The 18,907-nt window shown below is 38.2% G+C and overlaps 1 protein-coding gene across 1 annotated transcript in view; it reads left to right on the top strand.

Annotated features, from left to right (window-relative positions):
• Itga2 (integrin, alpha 2 (CD49B, alpha 2 subunit of VLA-2 receptor)) overlaps nucleotides 1-18,907 on the top strand; it is a 69,092-nt gene that overhangs the window by 41,576 nt on the left and 8,609 nt on the right. The window contains exons 17-26 of the mRNA XM_013018509.1: nucleotides 1,470-1,621; nucleotides 3,836-3,946; nucleotides 4,972-5,054; nucleotides 5,896-6,037; nucleotides 7,312-7,404; nucleotides 8,708-8,784; nucleotides 8,871-8,954; nucleotides 14,699-14,801; nucleotides 16,062-16,172; nucleotides 17,448-17,552. Of these exons, the coding sequence (XP_012873963.1) occupies nucleotides 1,470-1,621; nucleotides 3,836-3,946; nucleotides 4,972-5,054; nucleotides 5,896-6,037; nucleotides 7,312-7,404; nucleotides 8,708-8,784; nucleotides 8,871-8,954; nucleotides 14,699-14,801; nucleotides 16,062-16,172; nucleotides 17,448-17,552 (1,061 nt within the window). The remainder of the gene's footprint in view (nucleotides 1-1,469; nucleotides 1,622-3,835; nucleotides 3,947-4,971; nucleotides 5,055-5,895; nucleotides 6,038-7,311; nucleotides 7,405-8,707; nucleotides 8,785-8,870; nucleotides 8,955-14,698; nucleotides 14,802-16,061; nucleotides 16,173-17,447; nucleotides 17,553-18,907) is intronic.

Raw genomic sequence — 18,907 nt, 5'->3', positions numbered from 1 at the left:
TTAATACTGAATAATTAATACTGAACCAAACTCCAGTTTAAAGTCAACATAAAATGTTAATATATTGCTTATGAGACTAGATATGTCTCACTAAACTGCTTGAAAAAAAGCATATATTGTTAATATATACTAATTTGTCCTAACTGAATTTGCCTTACCACCACTATTCTTCCATTATATCATTTTCAACACCTAATTTTAGTTTGTTTATTTGGTACTCTTATGTTTGGTCCACCTATATTGGCCCCATTCAGTCACTAAAGCAAGAAAAAGTAAGCAATATCTCTAACAGATTCCTTAAAATTAACTTATAATATTTGGAAGTCTAGCTAATCTTCATATTGAAAGTAATAAAATCTGATAAAGGCATGATGGCCTAGTTCCTGTTTATAATTCTAGCACTCAGAAGCCTGTGAGAGAAAGATTGAGCATTCAAGGCCAGCAAGACCTTATCTCAAAAGAAGCAAAGAAATACACATACAAAAATTAAGGCAGTTTTCACCATGAAAAAAGTAAATGAAATGAAATAGAATCTGATAGATAAAGCCAAACAGCTGGTACTAAAGATGACAATAGAGAGTGGCTCTCAATTTTAGAAATACAGCCAGTGGCCTTCAATAGGAAACTGTTATCATCATTTTTTGACACTTCCCATTATATCATTTAACTTCCTTGAGTTAATATTATTTATCTCTGTTTAATAATTTTAAAAGGTTGAAGTTCAAAGAGATTGAGTAAATTTCCCAAAGTCACAGAGTTTATAAACTGTGGAATTAGCATTCACACCAAGTCTATCTGACTCTGCCCATACAACTATGTGTTTCATGTATTTCCTCCTCATATAACCATCCAGAAGATGCCAGAGAAGGCATACATTCATTCAATGGATTTTTAGCCAGTCTCCATGGTAGTATACACTCCTTACAACACTAGAAAGAGTAACAATATGAGCTTTGATTTCAAAATATCCACCTCTTATTTCTGACTTGCCCTAAATGTGTGGATGAATAGGAATTCTTTAATCTCATTTATTCTCAACACTGTGCATTTTCCAGGTTTACTATTAAAGTCTGTGTAAGATAATATCCAAGAATTTGTTCAACATTAGGCATTCAATATCTAATAGTACCTGTCTGTGTCTCTGTGAGGGAGAGAGTAATTTACCCAAGTTTATCCAGTAGATTTGCTGGAGCTAGTTCAATTTTCTTACCATTGTTTCAAGCCACATTTCTCCAAATCACATCTGTTGGGTCTACAGTCACTTACAACATCTTATCTTATACATATCATTTCTTGTATCATATCAGTCATATGGAATTGCACTTGTCATGTGATGCTATCCATTCAAAATCCACCAAAATAAAGCTTACCTCTGAAGTCAGACTTTGCTCAGTAAAATACAATAAAGTAAGTTTGCTTTCCCCTTAGAATTTACTTGCAATGACATTCCTTTATTTTGTTTATTGTAGCCATCATGACGAACATCACATTGGATGCAGATGGCCATTCATCCAGAGTGACCTCCAGGGGTGTATTCGAGGAAAATAATGAAAGGGTTTTGCAAAGGAGTATGGTACTGACTCAAGAACGAAGGTGCTCTACCAACAGGATTCAGATACAAGTGAGGCCTCAGCCCATCTCTCTCCTTCCACCCCCTTTCACCTTAAAGACTAATGGATGCTAATTGTCTAAAATAAAAGCTAGTGCTAGAAAATGTTTACCCTTCAAATATGCCTAATTCCACTAATAGGAAACATTTCTTTATGATAATACTTACAGTCACATTCTATTTTTATGTAAGTTAGTAGAATTAAATTTCACTGAAGATCGCAATTATAATAATATAAGCATTCTTTTAAAAAAATGTTTTGCAAGGATTTATTTTAGTGAACAGGATTAAAGTAGGGAGAAACATGAAGTAAAAAACCTACCATTTTCTGATCCCCAAGCAGGAAATGGAAGTTAAGACTCCAAAAGATTCTTAAAGAAATTAAAAATACAGTTCTCTAAAATACCTATGAGGGACCAGGCACAGTAGCTCACACCTGTAAAGAGCTTGGGATGTAGAGTTAGGAAGATCAAGGTTTAAGGACAGCCCGGGGAAAAAATAATCAGCAAGACTTTATCTGAAAAATAACTAAAGCAGAAAAGGGGCTTTGAATTATGGCTCAAATAGTGGAGCCTAACATCAAGAAAAAAATAATTTCAATTATGTTTTACACTATTGATTTAATTTAGGAAAATGATGGTAGATAATGAAGTGAAGATTATTTGTTCTAATCTTACGCTATATTACTATAGTTCTGATCAATTTTGAAAAATCTCTCATAAATGTTTCTCAGGAGAAAATTTTGCCCGAGAAATTTATTTCATAAATTACATGAAATGTTTTCCCTTAGCAAACATAACAGTATTTGAAAGTGCAATTCACACAGGAGCCCACTTGGAAAGAACTAATTGAAGTGCTTTCCTTAATATGGTTTTCAGAGGTTAGGATGCATAAGAAAGATTTTTTTTTTTTTTTGTCGGTCGTGGGGCTTGAACTCTGGGCCTGGGCGCTGTCCCTCAGCTCTTCAGCTCAAGGTGAGTGCTCTACCACTTGAGCTACAGCGCCACTGCATAAGAAAGATTTATAAAATCTAGAACACTGGGTCCTCCTGTTCAGAAGTTCAGATTTGGAGAGTCAAGGAATACAAAGATTTCAGAGGCACCCATAGATTCTTATGTAGATGGATGGGAGAGAAATAACACTTCAAAAGATGCTAAGTGTTGCAAAATTACTTACTGGATGTTTAGGTGAATTAAAGTCAGTTAAGTTAATTTGTTTCATCTTTAATTTAAAAGCTTCTTGTCCATGAAAGGCCTGGATTTTCGATTGTTCAAATCTCAACTACACAGATTCTTTGCAGGACACAAAAACAAAAACACACGTAAACACATTGGCTTGTATTCTTTCCTGTCCTGTGCCAAAAAGTAGATCCAATTCTGCATGTAATCCATTGTGGAGGAATGAAGACAACTAGGCCATTTTCTCCTTAGGTATCAACAGTCCTGTGTACCATTTGACATCCATAGCAATGAGGTCCACACTTGTGCCACACTCTCTGCCCAGCTGAGGATGCCTGGTCTCACAGGCAAGATGTTATCCTCTTAGGCCAAAAGAGCGAACACCTTGGAGGAAGCTTGCTGGCCAAAGCTCCATGACAGTGAGACAAATTTGAGTAATAGACACCAATCTCTCCTGACAAGAACCAGGAAGAGTGGAAGGTGATTTCTGTAACCCCTCTATTGACATTTTTAATGTTATCTCATTAAACAGGAAGCCTCAAAAAAGGGGAAGAGGCCTCTGATTCCCAAAATAAAGAGAAACTTCATGTCCCTTTCCTAGCAGCTAGTCACAGGCACCTTCTCTTCTGAGACGTACGAAGCTCTTAGAGAGTTTAGGTCAGGACACCTAAGGAATCTTAAATCTTGGCAATAAGAATTAGGGTATAGCCAATGACCAAGGAGCTAGAAATGGTCATAGGAATCTTTTGGAGGGTTAAAACTGGACATCATCTCAATATTGTAATTACTGGTGTATAAGTAATGAGGTTATAGTTGAGACTCACTAAGAATTGCTGCTTTAGATTTCAATTGAAATCAGTCTCCGGAGGCTTCGTCTAGAGACTAACAACAGAATTGGGACAGAAGAAAGGTGCATTCCAATCAAGGATAGTCTACGTAATTGAGCACGGTCTGTGTTCTTCAGCGTAAGCATATCGGGTCAGTTTCTTCTCATCAAGTGGCTGTGCTCTAATGAATGGACTCTCTGTGTTTGCATGTGTATATTTAGAAGCCCACTGATGTCGTCAATGCTTTTCCTGTGCGTGTGGACATCGGTTTGGAAAAGCCTGGCACCAGCCCTGCCCTTGAAGCCTATTCTGAGACTGTCAAGGTTTTCAGTGTAAGTGTGGCTGCCGTGGAAACTGGCTAGCAGTGTTCCCTATCACTAAGTGGTGTTCAAAATATAGGATAGCCGGGCGCTGGTGGCTCACACCTGTAATCCTAGTTACTCAGGAGGCTATAGGGGACCAAGGTTCAAAGCCAGCCTTAGCAGGAAAGCCCACAAGATTCTATTTCCAATTCACTACCAAAAATAAGCCAGACGTTCAAGTGGTAAAGCACTCGCCATGAGCACAAAAGCTCCGGGACAGTGCCTAGGTCCTGAGTTAAAACCACTAGCAAGAGATTTAAAAAAAAGAATTTAGGATAGTACAGTGCTGGTGGTTACTCAGGAGGATGAGATCTGAGGATTGTAGTTTAAAGCCATCTGGGGCAGAAAAGACTGTGAGACTATTATCACCAATTAACCAGCAAAAAGCTGCAGGCGATGGTGTGACTCAAGCAGGAGAGCACCAAAGTTAAGTGAAAAAGCCAAATGAGATCTCAGAGCTCTGAGTTTAAGCCTCAGTGTTGGTAATAAATATATGTATACACACATACACACACACACACACACATTTAGGACAGAACTAAGTGATGCTATGTATAAAGTTCACTAGAATGTCAGTTCCATGAAAAAACAAATAATGGTTTTTGTTTTTCTTTTTCCCTGCTATTTCTGGTTTCCAAAGAAGAGGCTAGTACACCATACATGATCAGTAAATATTTACTAATTTTTGAAAACTTAGGCAATTTGCATTGACCATTAAATCATGATTTAAAAGCTATGACCAATGCATCTGAAGTTCCATGAATCACCCCCACTTATAGCTACTTTAATCTAGATTCCCCCTATAAAAAAAAACCATTATCTTGAATTTTATATTTACTAACATCTTTCTCTTTGACTTTGCTGAACACGAGTGTATTTGTTAAACATGGCTTGGTTTTTCATGGCTTTGAACATTATGGAACTGGAATAATACTGTGTGTATTTCTTTGCACTTTGTATTTCTTAACTCTTTAATCTCTCCTGCCTTTTCATAGATCCCTTTTCATAAGGACTGTGCTGGTGACAAAGTTTGCATCTCTGATCTGGTCCTGGATGTCCAACAGCTACCAGATGCTCAGTATGTTCTATTTAGAAACTCGGTGTAAAGTGTAGAAATAAAGGACACACTAGGTGTCTTCATTCAAACACATTTTTGGAGATTTTTTTTCTCTTTTTGCTTATGTGGTACTGAGGAATCGAACCCAGGGCCTCAGGCATGCAAGGCAAGCGCTCTACCACTGAGCCACCTTCCCAGCCCTTGGAGATTTTTTTTCTCTATAAAAGCAATACTCAGTTGAGCACACTGGCCCAGCCTGTAATCCTAGCTCAGGAGGCAGAGATTGAGAGGGTCACAATTCAAGGCCAACTTAGGCAAAACAATCTCAAGACCTATCTCAAATAATAGCTGGATATAGTTGTATATGTCTGCCATCCCAGCTATATGGAAAGTATTAATAGGATGATTATAGTCTAAGCTAGCCCATGTATAAACATAAGACACTATCTCCAAATAACTAAAGCAAAAAAGGAAAGGGACATCGCTCAAGTGGTAGAGTACCTGCCTACCATGTCTGAAGTACTGAGTACAAACTCTAGTACCACATATAGAAGCAAAAGAGAAACAGCAAAGAAAAGGAAAGAGTCATAATAATAAAGACCTTTAAAAACTAAATTTTAGTTTCTATAATTCACAAAAGAACAAAGTAGTAAAGAATATAAAATTGTTATTTGGATAACATCCAAGAGCATCTTCTTACTTATCAGTGTCAGCTGCACGCAAAGTAAGTTTTCCATTATTAAGCTATGGTCTTAGTGTTTCAACTAGAGCTTGTTTCTTAAATAAATGAAGTTTTTGAATTCTGGTTTTTGTTGTTGCTGTTTTGCTTGAATGATGTTTTTCTTTTTCTTTGCTTCAACAGAAACCAACCCTTTATCGTCAGCAATCAAAACAAAAGGTTAACATTTTCAGTAAAACTGAAAAACAAAAAAGAAAATGCTTACAACACTAAAATTGTTGCTGAATTTTCAGAAAACCTATTTTTCGCTTCATTCTCCATGCCGGTATGTGAGGACGGCCTTCCTGCTTGCTCTCCATTACTATCTGCTTTCTCCTGGAACCTTACTGGCTTCCACTTGGTCTGCAGAAACATCCCAGGCCAAATCAATCAATCCCACCCTGGGCTTCCTGCTAGTGAAACCTCCTGAAAACATGGCCCAGTTCCATATGGTGACCATTCTGCTCGACAGCTCAGCTCACTCTTTCCTTTGCCCCTGACTTGGCAACTACACAGTCACATTCTCTGAGAGCTGAGGCTTCCGTGGTGCCACACAGATGTACCGCACAGATGTGCTACACTTGTTCACAGATGTTGTGGTTGCTGTCCAGATGCAACATTCCAGCAAAGCTGACCTGATCACTAAACCAGAAACACACTGGGCTCTCCTCCTGCTCCTTCCTCTGTACCCACAAGCCATGCAGACATTTAAAAAAAGGACCAAAGGAAAATCTATTTCTTAAGTGAGCTACTTGATGAAAACATTAAAAGATGGTTTTATCCCATTTAAAGTTAATGTAAATTTGATAGATTCAGAGATCTCAAACTATCCTGTCTTCAGTGTTTAAAGGTAATTTCTCAAAGAGTAACTTCTTACTTTTAAGAATGAAACACCTATAGCAAACTTTTTTTAAGATCATATTAAGGTATTTAAAATGTGAATGTTGCCATATATTTTGTTCTTCTCTGAAATTTTACATTGCAAAAATATTAAGAAAAAGTTATATGCTAAAGAATACCAAATAGTGTATCAATCTGTTGGTGGTTTCAGACAATAAAACGATTCATTATTTTCCTAGGGGGAGGACAATTTTTCAATCTATTCCTTGGTTTACTGTGGACAGTCTTTAGAGTTAAAAATAGTATTAAAAAATAATGCACTTAGCCAAGTGCCAGTGGTCCATGCCTGTAATATAGCTATTCAGGAGTCTGTGAGCTGAGGATTGTGGTTTGAAGCCAGCCCAGATATGAAAGACTGTGAGATTATTATCTCCAATTAACTACCAAAAAAGAAGCCAGAAGTGGAGCTGTGCTTCAAGTGGTAGAACATTATCCTAGAGCACAAAAGCTCAGGGATAGCACGCCCTGAATTCAAGCCCCAGGACCAACACAAAATAAAATAATAATTCACTTAGCTTAAGATTTTCAAGTCTGTGGACAATAAACCACTTTGATGTGAACCAACTGCGAACCTGCACACACACACACACACACACACACACACACACACACACACACACACACACAATTAATCATTGTTATTTCTTTGGTCCGGTTCAGGTTGATGGAACAGAAGTTACCTGTGAGGTTGATTCCCGTCCAAAATCTGTGACCTGTGATGTGGGGTACCCGGCTTTAAAGAACAAACAACAGGTACAGCTTATATATTTATTCAGTTCCCCAAACCATATTGGCTAGCACTCTTTAATTTACCAATACAAGTAGTCTTAAGGAAGTATCATGTAATAGATATCACAAAACAACCAGCAGCATACTTAGAAGTTTTTAACTGAATTGTTTCCTTGAAATGATGAATCAAAGTAGAGTTTCTTCTATGCACTTTTCCCCCAAAGCAGATACAATATGGAAAATTCTTTTTGTTTGAGTATGTTGACCAACATTAGACAAAGTGCAGCCTTCAGAATCAAGATCTCCTGTGAACCTTGTGAGGGAGTTTCAGATCAGCAGGAGGCTTAGCAATTCTGACAAGGGTGTGTCGTACAATCACTTCTAGTGTCATTGAAATTCAAGCTCTCCTAGTCCTCAAAGGAGCACATCACAGCAAAGCAGACAAAAAAGACAGTCTACAGATTTAAAAAATACAACATGTAAACCATGTGCTAGTGGCTCATGCCTGTAATCCCAGCTACACAGTAGTCTGAGATTTGAGGATCATGGCTCAAAACCAGCCAGGGAAGGAAAGTTTGTAAGACATTAACCTCCAATTAGCCAGCAAAAGGCCAGAAGTGGAGGTGTGATGACTCAAATGATAGAGCACCAGCCTTGAGTGAAAAATCCAAGAAACAATTAGTAGGCCCTGAGACAAATGCTAATATTCACACATACACACACACACACACACACACACACACACTCACATTCACACACATACACACACTCACATTCACACACATACACACATTCACCCTCACACATTCACACACATACACACACTCACATTCACACTCACATTCACACACATACACACATTCACACTCACACACACATTCACACACACTCACATTAACACACACATTCACACACACTCACATTAACACACACATTCACACACACTCACATTCACACACATACACACACTTACATTCACACAATACACACTCACTCACATTCACACACACTCACATTCATGCACATACGCACATTCACATACACATTCACGTACACATACTCAGATTCACACACATACACACACACTCACTCACATTCACACACATACACACACACACCCCTTAGATACAGAAAATGCAGAAAGGGTAACATTGATCAAGATGCATTGTACTTATAAACATATTTTCAATTCAAATCCTTTGTAAATGCTTTAAAAATAGAGTAAAAAAGAGAAAATGGAGGATCAAACTGGAGTGAGTTTATATAGCAAACTTTCTTTACTGGCTATAAGGCATCACAAACTAATGAATTTTACTTTCATGTATAGGTGACTTTTAATTTCAACTTTGATTTTGATCTCCAAAATGTCCAGAATCAGTCATCCATCTCTTTCCAAGCCTTCAGGTAAAACATAATGATGCCATGAATTGATGGTGACATTCTTTCACAATGCTTCCCTTTAAGTAATTTCTTAATATGTGTTTCCATAGTGAGAGTAAGGAATCTAATCCAGCAGATAATACAGTCGACCTTAAAATTCCTCTCCTGTACGATGCAGAAATTCACTTAACCAGGTAGGTAAAACCTCTTACACATGGGTAGCCTATGACCGTTGATAACACTCTGATTTACAACACAGTTTTCTCATGGTTAAGTTCTCTGTATGCTTAGTCCTCACTGAATAATTTATCTTCCTCTTGGCAGCTGAAAGAGAAGTCCACAAACAAATTGGTGTCTAAATGGCTGTCCAGGTTTTACGGCTGAAAGCATCATTAGAAAGTCAGGGAGAAGAACTTTAGTCTTCTGCCTTGGTGAAGGCCCCATGCAGACTCTCAGAGGAGGTGCAGACCTTCCTGGGATGTTGAAGCAGATGCTTAGGGCCCTGAGAGTTAACCAGAATTTCCTTCTCATGTCCTACTATCTACTATGCACAGGAGATATCAAGCAGTGTCCCCTTCCTAGACATGGGAACCCCAGCACCAAGCTTCTACATAGTAGATCCACCCCATATATTGACAGGAGTCACAGGTTGAAGAGTCAGATTGGAAAACTAGTCTCTTTGATTTTGTTCTTGTTGTCTTTGTTTGGTCATACTGAGATTTGAACTTAAAGCCTCATGCCTGTTTGGGGCATATTTTATACCTGAGTTGTACTTTCCTGTCCTTTTTCACAGTGGTTCTTTTGATTTTCTTGAGCCTATGCCTGGACTCTGATCCTCTATTTTATGTTTTTCATAGTAGTTGCATAGACTGACATGTTCTACGAGGCCCAACTTCTTCCACTGAGATGGAATCTCATGAATGTTTTTCCTGGGCTGGCCTGGAACTACAGTCCTCCTGATGTGAGCCTGTTGCACATCTGGATGACAGAGTCATACCACTGTACCCACCTAGGGATAAAGAAGGAGTCTCGTGAACTTCTTTTTGCCTAGACTATTCTTGAACTTCTCCTAACCCCAGCCCCCCCCAGATGGGATCTTAAGCATGAACTATCATGCTGGGAAAGTCTAGCTTCTAAATGGAAAATTCTCAACAGACCTGATTAGGGTTTTCTTCCAAGCAGGAGGAAATGAGGGATTTTCCAAAAGAACCCATCCATGAAGTAATACTTTGTTCCTATTCTTTCCTCCCCAAAGCAAGGGAACCCAAGAGGAGTGGTTGAAATGTTACTGGCAAATACCATCTGTCTTAAATTGTTCCAAGAAACAGGTGGTAAGAGATTGATATCACCATAAGTCATAGTCAGAAGCAAGGTTGATTCATGGCATAGACACAGCAATGCAAGTGGACAGCCCATGGGGACTGCCAACTCCCATACCTGGCAACAGAATTCTCTTTCTTCCTGGTGAAGCATCAAAGCAGCTTTTCTATACAGACCAATTATCTAAAAAACAAAACAAAACAACAAAAATCACACATCAGTGTTTTCCCAAGAAATCCAATGAGATGGGCTGCTCTAATTCCTACCTTACTGTCTTAACTACTAAAAGCATGGAAAATGCAGATCACCCAATAACTCACTAAGCAAAAACAAAAAGGAAAATATATCACCCTGTCTGGAGCTGAGACAGATGAGCAAAGATGAAAGGAATGTTTTTGTATCAAGTGAGTTACAAAGGCACAAGTAGAAGCAAAATGCAGCTCCAGTCATCCATCCCTGAAAAATTAATCAGTAACTACACATTTTAGAGAATTTCTGGTTGCTAAAATAAGTCATTGAAAACAAATGCAACCACAGGGATGGGTATTGCCACATTATCTGAACTTTTCCCGTCTTACTGTGATTCTCTCTTTTCCTAAACACTTCTAGTTAATACAGCCTTTTGTCTTTCCACACTCTTACCATGGCCAAATGTTTTCTTGTATACTTTAGCATAAAAGAAAGATAAGAGAAAATAGGCCTTCACTTTTACTAAAGGACGTCTTAGCTTTTCATTATGGGGATGATAATTTGGATTCTAATACATTCCAATGTTCTTTAAAATATATAACTAAAAGTGTAGTTATATTATTGAGAACAAAAGCTACAATGACTCCTAAGCTTGTACCAGGCAATTCTCCAGAAATTCTAAAAGAAAAGCATCAGATGTTCATCAATAGAATATCCAAACATTACAGAAATACGATGAGAAGGGAGGTCAGCCATTGCGCTTCTCTGGTGATAAGCCCCACACGTGAATTATTTTGAGATGTTAACAATTTACTGAGAAATTTTTATTCAGGATATATGCATGTAACATACATAGACATATACAGATGTGTACAAACATAAGTTTTCATATCAGGGCACACATTATCTAATTTATTCTATTTCTGGATGGTTCATAATTTATATAACTACTCCTATATTAATGAAATATTGGGTTGTTTTGCATTTTTATTTTGTTTATTAAGCCATCACAAGCAATACTGCAAAAAAATACCTTTTAGTAACTATCATGGCAAACTTCGAGAAAAAAATTTGTGTATTCCCTAGCAACCAATTATTGAATATCTCATTCAGCAACCAATTTGCTACTATATACATTTGAAGTTACATTGTACAAATATGATGAGTAAAATGGAAAAATTGGTAAAATTCTTTTTTTTCTTTTTTTCTTTTTGGTAACTAAATTCCTTGAGGATAGCTTACTGCTACTATAACCATATTGTTTAAAACTCAAGTAATCTAGAGAAAATTTAAATAGCAAATGGAAAAGTGTCCGATCCTTTTAAAATGCAAAAAGTCAGAGCACATTAATCAGTTTAGAAATTGGCCCTGATAGGGACTCGCATGGACATGTCTGGAAAGCAAAGAGATGAATTCATGCGTACATAGCCAGGCTTTCTGTTTCAAGTCCTAGTTCAGGCTTCCCATTTTCCATGAAAGGCTGACGAATCATTATTTCCTTCCACACATATGAGCTTGACACACTCCATGTGTGTTTAAATAGCTCTATAACATAGTTTCCTTTTCAGCTTTGGAACAACTTAGAGCAGGGGGAAGGAAGGTTCCTTGTAGAAACAAACATATTCTACAGCAGAAAGTGTCCAGTGCAATTATATTAGGAAATAGAATCAACCGTCTATAAATAAGGTAAATTGTCATTGGGAATGTATAGAGAGAGTGTGCAGTGCACATTTCTTGCCACCTGTTCTCCCACATCTCTCAACCCAAATAAGCTGCTGAGTTACTCTGGCCTCAAAGCCACAGCAATAAGTGAGAATGTGGCAGATGCGCCCTCAACCTGAGAGGTGCCTGCAGGACCCTCCAGCATTGGCCTTACATTACTTGTAGACATTTGTTGGCATTCCAAGCAAAGCAGGTGAAGATCAATGCCTTGAGATCTTACCCAATCAAAACTCTGGCCCACTTTTCTATTAGTGTCCCACTAATGGTGGAAGCAGATTTGATCAATTCTCAATCCATCCTGAAACCACTGAAGTTGGTTTGAAACTGGAGCTTGGTAGGATGAAGGAATACATACATACACACACACACACACACACACACACACACACACACACACACACACACACACACATCTGGGTGTCAGTGGCTCATGACCATAATCTTAGCTACTCTGAAGGCTGAGATCTGAGTTTTGAAGTTTGAAGTCAGCCTGAGCAGGAAAGTCCATGAAACTCTTTTTTTAATAAATATTTTTTATTGTAAAGATACTGTACAGAGGGATTACAATTACATGAGCAAGGTAACGAGTCCATTTCCTATCAAGCATTGTTACCCTCTCCTTTGTTTTTCCCCTCCCATCCCGCCGCAAAGTTGTAAACTTTATTTTCAACATAGTGGTTTGTACCTCTCATTATTACAATGGGCCATCCTGTATCCTTATTTCAGCATTTTGTTATTTCCCTTCCCCTCCCCAAATTAGAAAAGTATATATACAAGATGCAAGACACTGAAATCAAATACAGTGACAACAGGCATTATACCATGGGGGAAAAATATACAAAGAAACAAAATAAATCACATAGTACATTATAAATACATTTAAAAAAACAACAAGAAAGATAAAATCTCTTGTGTCCCTATCTTGGGGTTCATTTCGCTTAGCATCATCTTATATGGTCATATGTACATAGCTTTTGATCTCTTCTGCTTGTCCTAGACATATACTAGTTATTTCAGATAAGAGAAACCATAGGACTTATGTTTCTTTAGGTCTGGCTTATTTCACTTAATTTTTTCCAAGACTTTCCATTTCTTAACAAATGGGGCAGTGTCATTCTTTCTGATAGAAGTCCATGAGACTCTTATCTCCAATTAATCACTGAAAGTCCAGAAATGGAGCTGTAGCTCAACTGGTAGAACACCAGCCTTAAGAAATAAAAGAAAAACCTCAGAGACTGTGCCCAAACCCTGAGTTCAAGTCCAGGACTGGTACAAAAGAAAAAAAGAAAAGTTTCCAGGAATGACAGCACACACCTGTAATCCTAGGAGGCAAAGATGGAGAGGATCACAGTTCAAGGCCAACCCAAGGGCAAAAAATTAAGAAGACTCATTGTCACTTAACCAGGACATAGTAGAATATGCCTGTGATCTGAGCTACTTGGGAAATCATAGATTAGAGGATTTGGGTCTGAGGCTGACACCAGGCAAAAACATAAGACTTTACCTGATAAAATGGCTAAAGCAAAAGCAGGCTGGGTATGTGGCTCAAGTGACAGAAAGCTGAAAGTCTTCCTAGAAAGCACAGGCAGTTTAAACTCCAGTACTGAAACAGAAAGCAGGGAGAGGAGGGAAGGAGAAAGAGATAGAGCTGGGGAAAGAAGGAAGGAAGGAAGGAAGGAAGGAAGGAAGGAAGGAAGGAAGGAAGGAAGGAAGGGAGGGAGGGAGGGAATATAGAATCAAAGAAAGAAAGATGAAGGAAGAGAAGGGAAGGGAACAAAAAAGGGAAGGGGAGGAGGGTGTGGGAGAAGAAGAAAGGTGAGAAATGTGTATCTTGTTTCATTGGCATTGAGTAAAGCATAATGCAGGAGCAGTTCACCAGTGTCCCATCATTGTAGTCTAGCCTACTGAGTAAGAAGCCCTTACTTCAACTCTGTTCATATAATCAACATAAAATAAGTGTCCATGATACTAATCTATCAGTTGGTATTAATTTTAAAACAAGTTCTATTTTGTTTTATTTTGTTTCTGTTGGTCGAGGTGCCTGAACTCTGGGCCTGGGATCTGTCCCTCAGCTCTGCAGCTCAAGGCTAGTGCTCTACCACTACAGCCACAGAGCTACTTCAAGCATTTTCTGCTTATGTGGTGCTGAGGAATCGAACCCAGGATCTCATGCAGGCGAGGCAAGCACTCTACCACTGAGCTGCTTTTCCAGCCCCAACCATCATTTTTAAAGTAGCACTTTTATGCTTATTTTAGAACTTGCTGACTGATAAACACATAACACATAGACTTTTGACAGAAAGCCCATGAAAGGATATGTTTTAAAATGATATTTTAGTCTTAGAGGCATAGGCCATAATAAGAAATCATCTTAATTGAATACTTTAAGATTCTTATAATAAAAACTCACACACTGATAGATTTATGGGGTACAAGGTGATCATTCAATGCATCAAGACAATGCAACGGTGGAATCAATGGTGTTTCTATCTTCACCTTCCCGGACATAGTCAAACACAAAAGGACAGATACTAAATGTTCTTTCTCTTCTGTGAAATCTTAAAGTTTGATGTGAATGCAGAATAGTTATTTGATGCTTTTGTAACTAAAGCTAAAATGCTTTACTTATAATCTAAGGTAGAAGATACTTAAAAAATAGAATATCATCTAAACTAAAAACTTTGGTTTTCCATGTGTCGTTCAACAGATCCACCAACATCAATTTTCACGAGGTCTCTTCAGAGGAGAATGTTCCTTTAGTCGTGAACAATTTTGAAGATATTGGTCCAAAATTTGTCTTTTCCCTTAAGGTTGGTGAGCTTGTGATCAGGGCAAGTCAAGAGGAAAGGGAATGAAAAAAAAATTACCCTGGGAAGAGACAACAGAAATAAGATGATGTTGAATACACCAATGTTTGTACATTTAAGCGTGCATTAATTAGCATCTGGCAGGCTTGCTATCACACAGAGGGCTGGGCTCCATCCTGAGTTCCTGATTCAGTGGGTCTGGGGTCAGCCTAAACATGTGCATTTCTATCAGATCCTTGGGTAAGGATATTGATGCTAATACCTAGGGCCAGGTACCATACTCTGAGAAGCCCTGGGATAGACAGTAGATAAGTAAACAACGGGAATTTATGCTTAGTGATGTGCCCTGGGGAAGTTACCAATGAAACATTTTCAAGGCATCAATATTAACCAACAAGGAATTATGACACTGATAATTCTGTGGATAAATTTTATTGGGATAAAATCCTAATACAAATTGGTTCTTGGAGACCAATACAGTTTGAACATTCATTATAAAATGAGCATCAGAAAATATTTTGAGTCAAATTAATTAAAATATGACTGGATAATTGTAAGTAAGCAATTATTAATCTAAACATGATAAGCAGTTGTGTAGAGAGAAATTTTGTTGTAAAGAAGCAACTGTTTTAAAATATAATAATATGAAGGAACTTGGAAAAGTCAAAAATTAATAAATTAATTTACGCACCAGCCTGGGTAACTCAATACATTCAATTTTTGTACATTACATAGATTCTACCCCTTACTTTTATTGTTTAAAAAATTATAAAATAATCTTGATTTATTATCCACAAAACTTTAATTTATAAAATATGATAGCCATATTTCTTTACTAGGACAATTTGAAGTAAAATAAATAACATCCTAACATCTGCAGAGGGTAATAAAACTAGCCATTGTATCAGATGGTATACACATATGGATAATTCCATTTAATTCCCAGACAAGTTAGTACTCATATTATTTCTAGGAATGTTAAAGACTTTTAACAACCCGTAGTCCATCAACATTGGCCAATTAGAACCCAAACTCACCACTGATAGCACATGGAATACCAGCACAAATCTACCAGATTTGTGATTATCTTTATTTAACAAGATGAGCATTGAAGCAAGGTCAAGGTTAAGGTCATCCAGCCAATGCTAGTCAATTGCTATTGTAACCACTTTATACTGGCCCCTCATCAGCACCAGGGTAGTTGCTGGTTTCCTTGTGCTGTATGAGCAGGTGTGATCGTAGGATGCTTTCTTCTCCATGTAGGTCACAACAGGAACTGTTCCGGTGAGCATGGCGTCTGTAGTCATCCATCTCCCTCAGTACACCAAAGAAAAGAACCCACTCATGTACCTGACTGGGGTGGACACAGACAAAGTAAGGATCACACAATTGCCCATCAGTGTGCATACTTTCAAGATGGAAATAACCGAGGAGTTCAGAACAATTGTGTCTGATATTTTATAGTTAATGTAGTTGAGGAGGAGAAGGTAACACCTGTGTGTTACAGGTCCCAATTAACTAGTATCTAATTTCACATGAGAGGTAGAATACCCTTATAAGGAAACAAATATCTGATTCTAGATATTTATATTTGGCAGAAATAATTTCAACATCCCTGTCTCATTAGGTGAGGATCTGACGTTGTCAAGGCCCTGTTGGAGAAGAAGTGCAAGCTGTGAGAGGCTGAATATACTCTGGGCACACAGAGGCCTACACAGCTTCAGTTAGTAGCTGGTCTTCAGGCTATCAGCCTGGACTTCCACCAGCTTAAACTCAACTCTGGTTATTCCTTTTAATCACCCCAGGAGCTTTTGAAACAATTGTTATGTTCAGGCAATGAAGTCACTGGTGTTTATCCTGAATGCACATCAGACGATTTTGCCATGCAGTCTGGACCAAGAGGTTCCTCTCTAGTAAAGCAGGTTGACATTGGCTCACTTTTAATGCAGCACTTATCTGATCCAAGCGATTCCTGTATTGTGCAAATAACTACAGGAAATCAAATTCCTAAAATGTTCTACAGCCAATAACCTGAACTAAATCACTCCCAGGGTGTTTTTGTTACAAATTTGTTTTTGTTTCATCACTGATGGGATGTGTCACAGTCCATTCTGCATTACTATAACAAAACACCTAAACTGGGTAAAGTTACAAAAAGAAAAGAAAAGAAAAAACCGTGAGGTTTACATAATATTTTGGAGATTCAAGAGCATGATGCCAGCATCATCAGGATTTCAGCTCAGACGGGTATCGTGGTGATGGTAGGAGTCTAAGTAAGTGGGGGGAGGGCACATTTTCAAACTGTGAAGTAGAGAGAGGAACTTAAGTAATTAACCTTTAGATTTTCCACTAGGTCCTAACCCTTACAGACCCCAATCCCTGCTCAGCACTGCCACCCTGCAGACCAGTCCTCCAATACTAATTCGTGAACCTATAGGGACAAACTATGGCTAATCCACACCAGGCAAAAGCAGGTGAAGTTCATCAGTTCATCACAGCCGTTTACTCTAGGCAAAGCACAAGTCTGGGCCAGTAAGCACAGTCGAAAGACTAACCTCCTGGGGCAACAGTGAGATTTCCAGACATGCCAAGAAGATCTGGGTAAACCATTTTGCTTCCCAAATCTGACATTGCTCTTCTCTGTTGTAGACTGGTGATATCACTTGTAAAGCAGAAATAAACCCACTGAAAATAGGACAGACCTCCTCTTCTGTGTCTTTCAAGAGTGAAAACTTCTGGCACATGAAAGAATTGGTGAGAACGGTTAATAAGTGAGACTCCCTTTGAGCAATCCCTGTGTTTCACCTGAAATTCAGAACTTCTTTCCTCCAACCAGCGTTCTCATCCTGTCACACAGCATTCTCATATTTAAGATGAACTCTAGCAGTTAGGATTTAGAAAATACATTCTCAAATTTATGTTTTTGGAATGATTACTTATTCTATGACTAACAGAATACATGTCCACCATTCATGGTGTCAGAAGGACACATGACACTATTGTGTTTCTACAATGTGTTCTTTAGAAACATTTGCTTAGGGTCGTGAGGAATCTGGGAGTATGCTTTAGAGATGAAACCCCTTAAGTTCCCTAACTTATAACTACTGATGTCCTTCACCTAGCTGCTAAATACGCTATCCAATTCTGGGTCCTAGTATCGTTATCTCCTGCTGCTGAGCTATGCCTTCTTCTTTGGCAAAGTGTGGTGTTTGGCCCATATTAGTTAGGCATTAATTACTTAATACAAATCCCAAACCAACCACAGATCTCCCCTATATTAAAATATCTTTGTTTTCTTTTGCTGCAGTTATTTTGTTTTGTGAAGGATAGGGGGAATGGAAAAACAGGAGAACAAAATTGTGGTTTTTTCTATGTGCATCAGTTTGTGTATATGTGTGTATGTATGTGTGTGTGTGTGTGTATGTGTGTGTGTGTGTGTGTAGGCTGCTACATAAATGGGCCATGTTGACTTTTAGACCACGTATCATAAATTGTAAGCAGTTCAGAGCAAAATTGTGTGGAATTTATAGGAATTTACCATGTATTTCCTATCCCATCAGGCCTACGGCCTGTATTATCCAAATCCTGGAACTGTGTGATACATTTGCTACAACTGATGAACCTACAGTGATATCTCATCATCATCATTATCATTACACCAAAACTCTGTAGTTAACATTAAGGTTCACTGTTGGCATTGTAAAAATCCACACCTGTGATTTTTGACAATGTATAATAACCCATATCCATAATTTTAGCTTCATGTGGAATAATTTCAGGGCCTTGAAGTTGATCAGTGCTTCTCCCTGTCTCTTAACAAGCATGATTCTGTCAATTTTTGTTGACCTAAAAATGTTATCTTTAAGCTGAGCACTGGTGGCTCACATCTGTGATCCTAGCTACTCAGGAGGCTGAGATCTGAGGATTGTAGTTTGAAGCCAGCCCAGGCAGAAAAGTTCCTGTGAGATTCTTTTTTTTTTAATTTTATTTTATTTGTGAACATACTGTACAGAGGGGTTACAATTACATGGACAGGATAATGCGTACATTTCTTACCAAGCATTGCAGCCTCCTCCTTTGTTTACCCTTCACATCCCTTCCCAGCCTCC

The sequence above is a fragment of the Dipodomys ordii genome, unplaced genomic scaffold, assembly GCF_000151885.1.
Source record: "Dipodomys ordii isolate 6190 unplaced genomic scaffold, Dord_2.0 Scaffold41, whole genome shotgun sequence".
Classification (NCBI taxonomy): Eukaryota; Metazoa; Chordata; class Mammalia; order Rodentia; family Heteromyidae; genus Dipodomys; species Dipodomys ordii.
The sequence above is the reverse complement of the archived record's forward strand: the minus strand, read 5'-3'. Positions and strand labels throughout refer to the sequence as shown.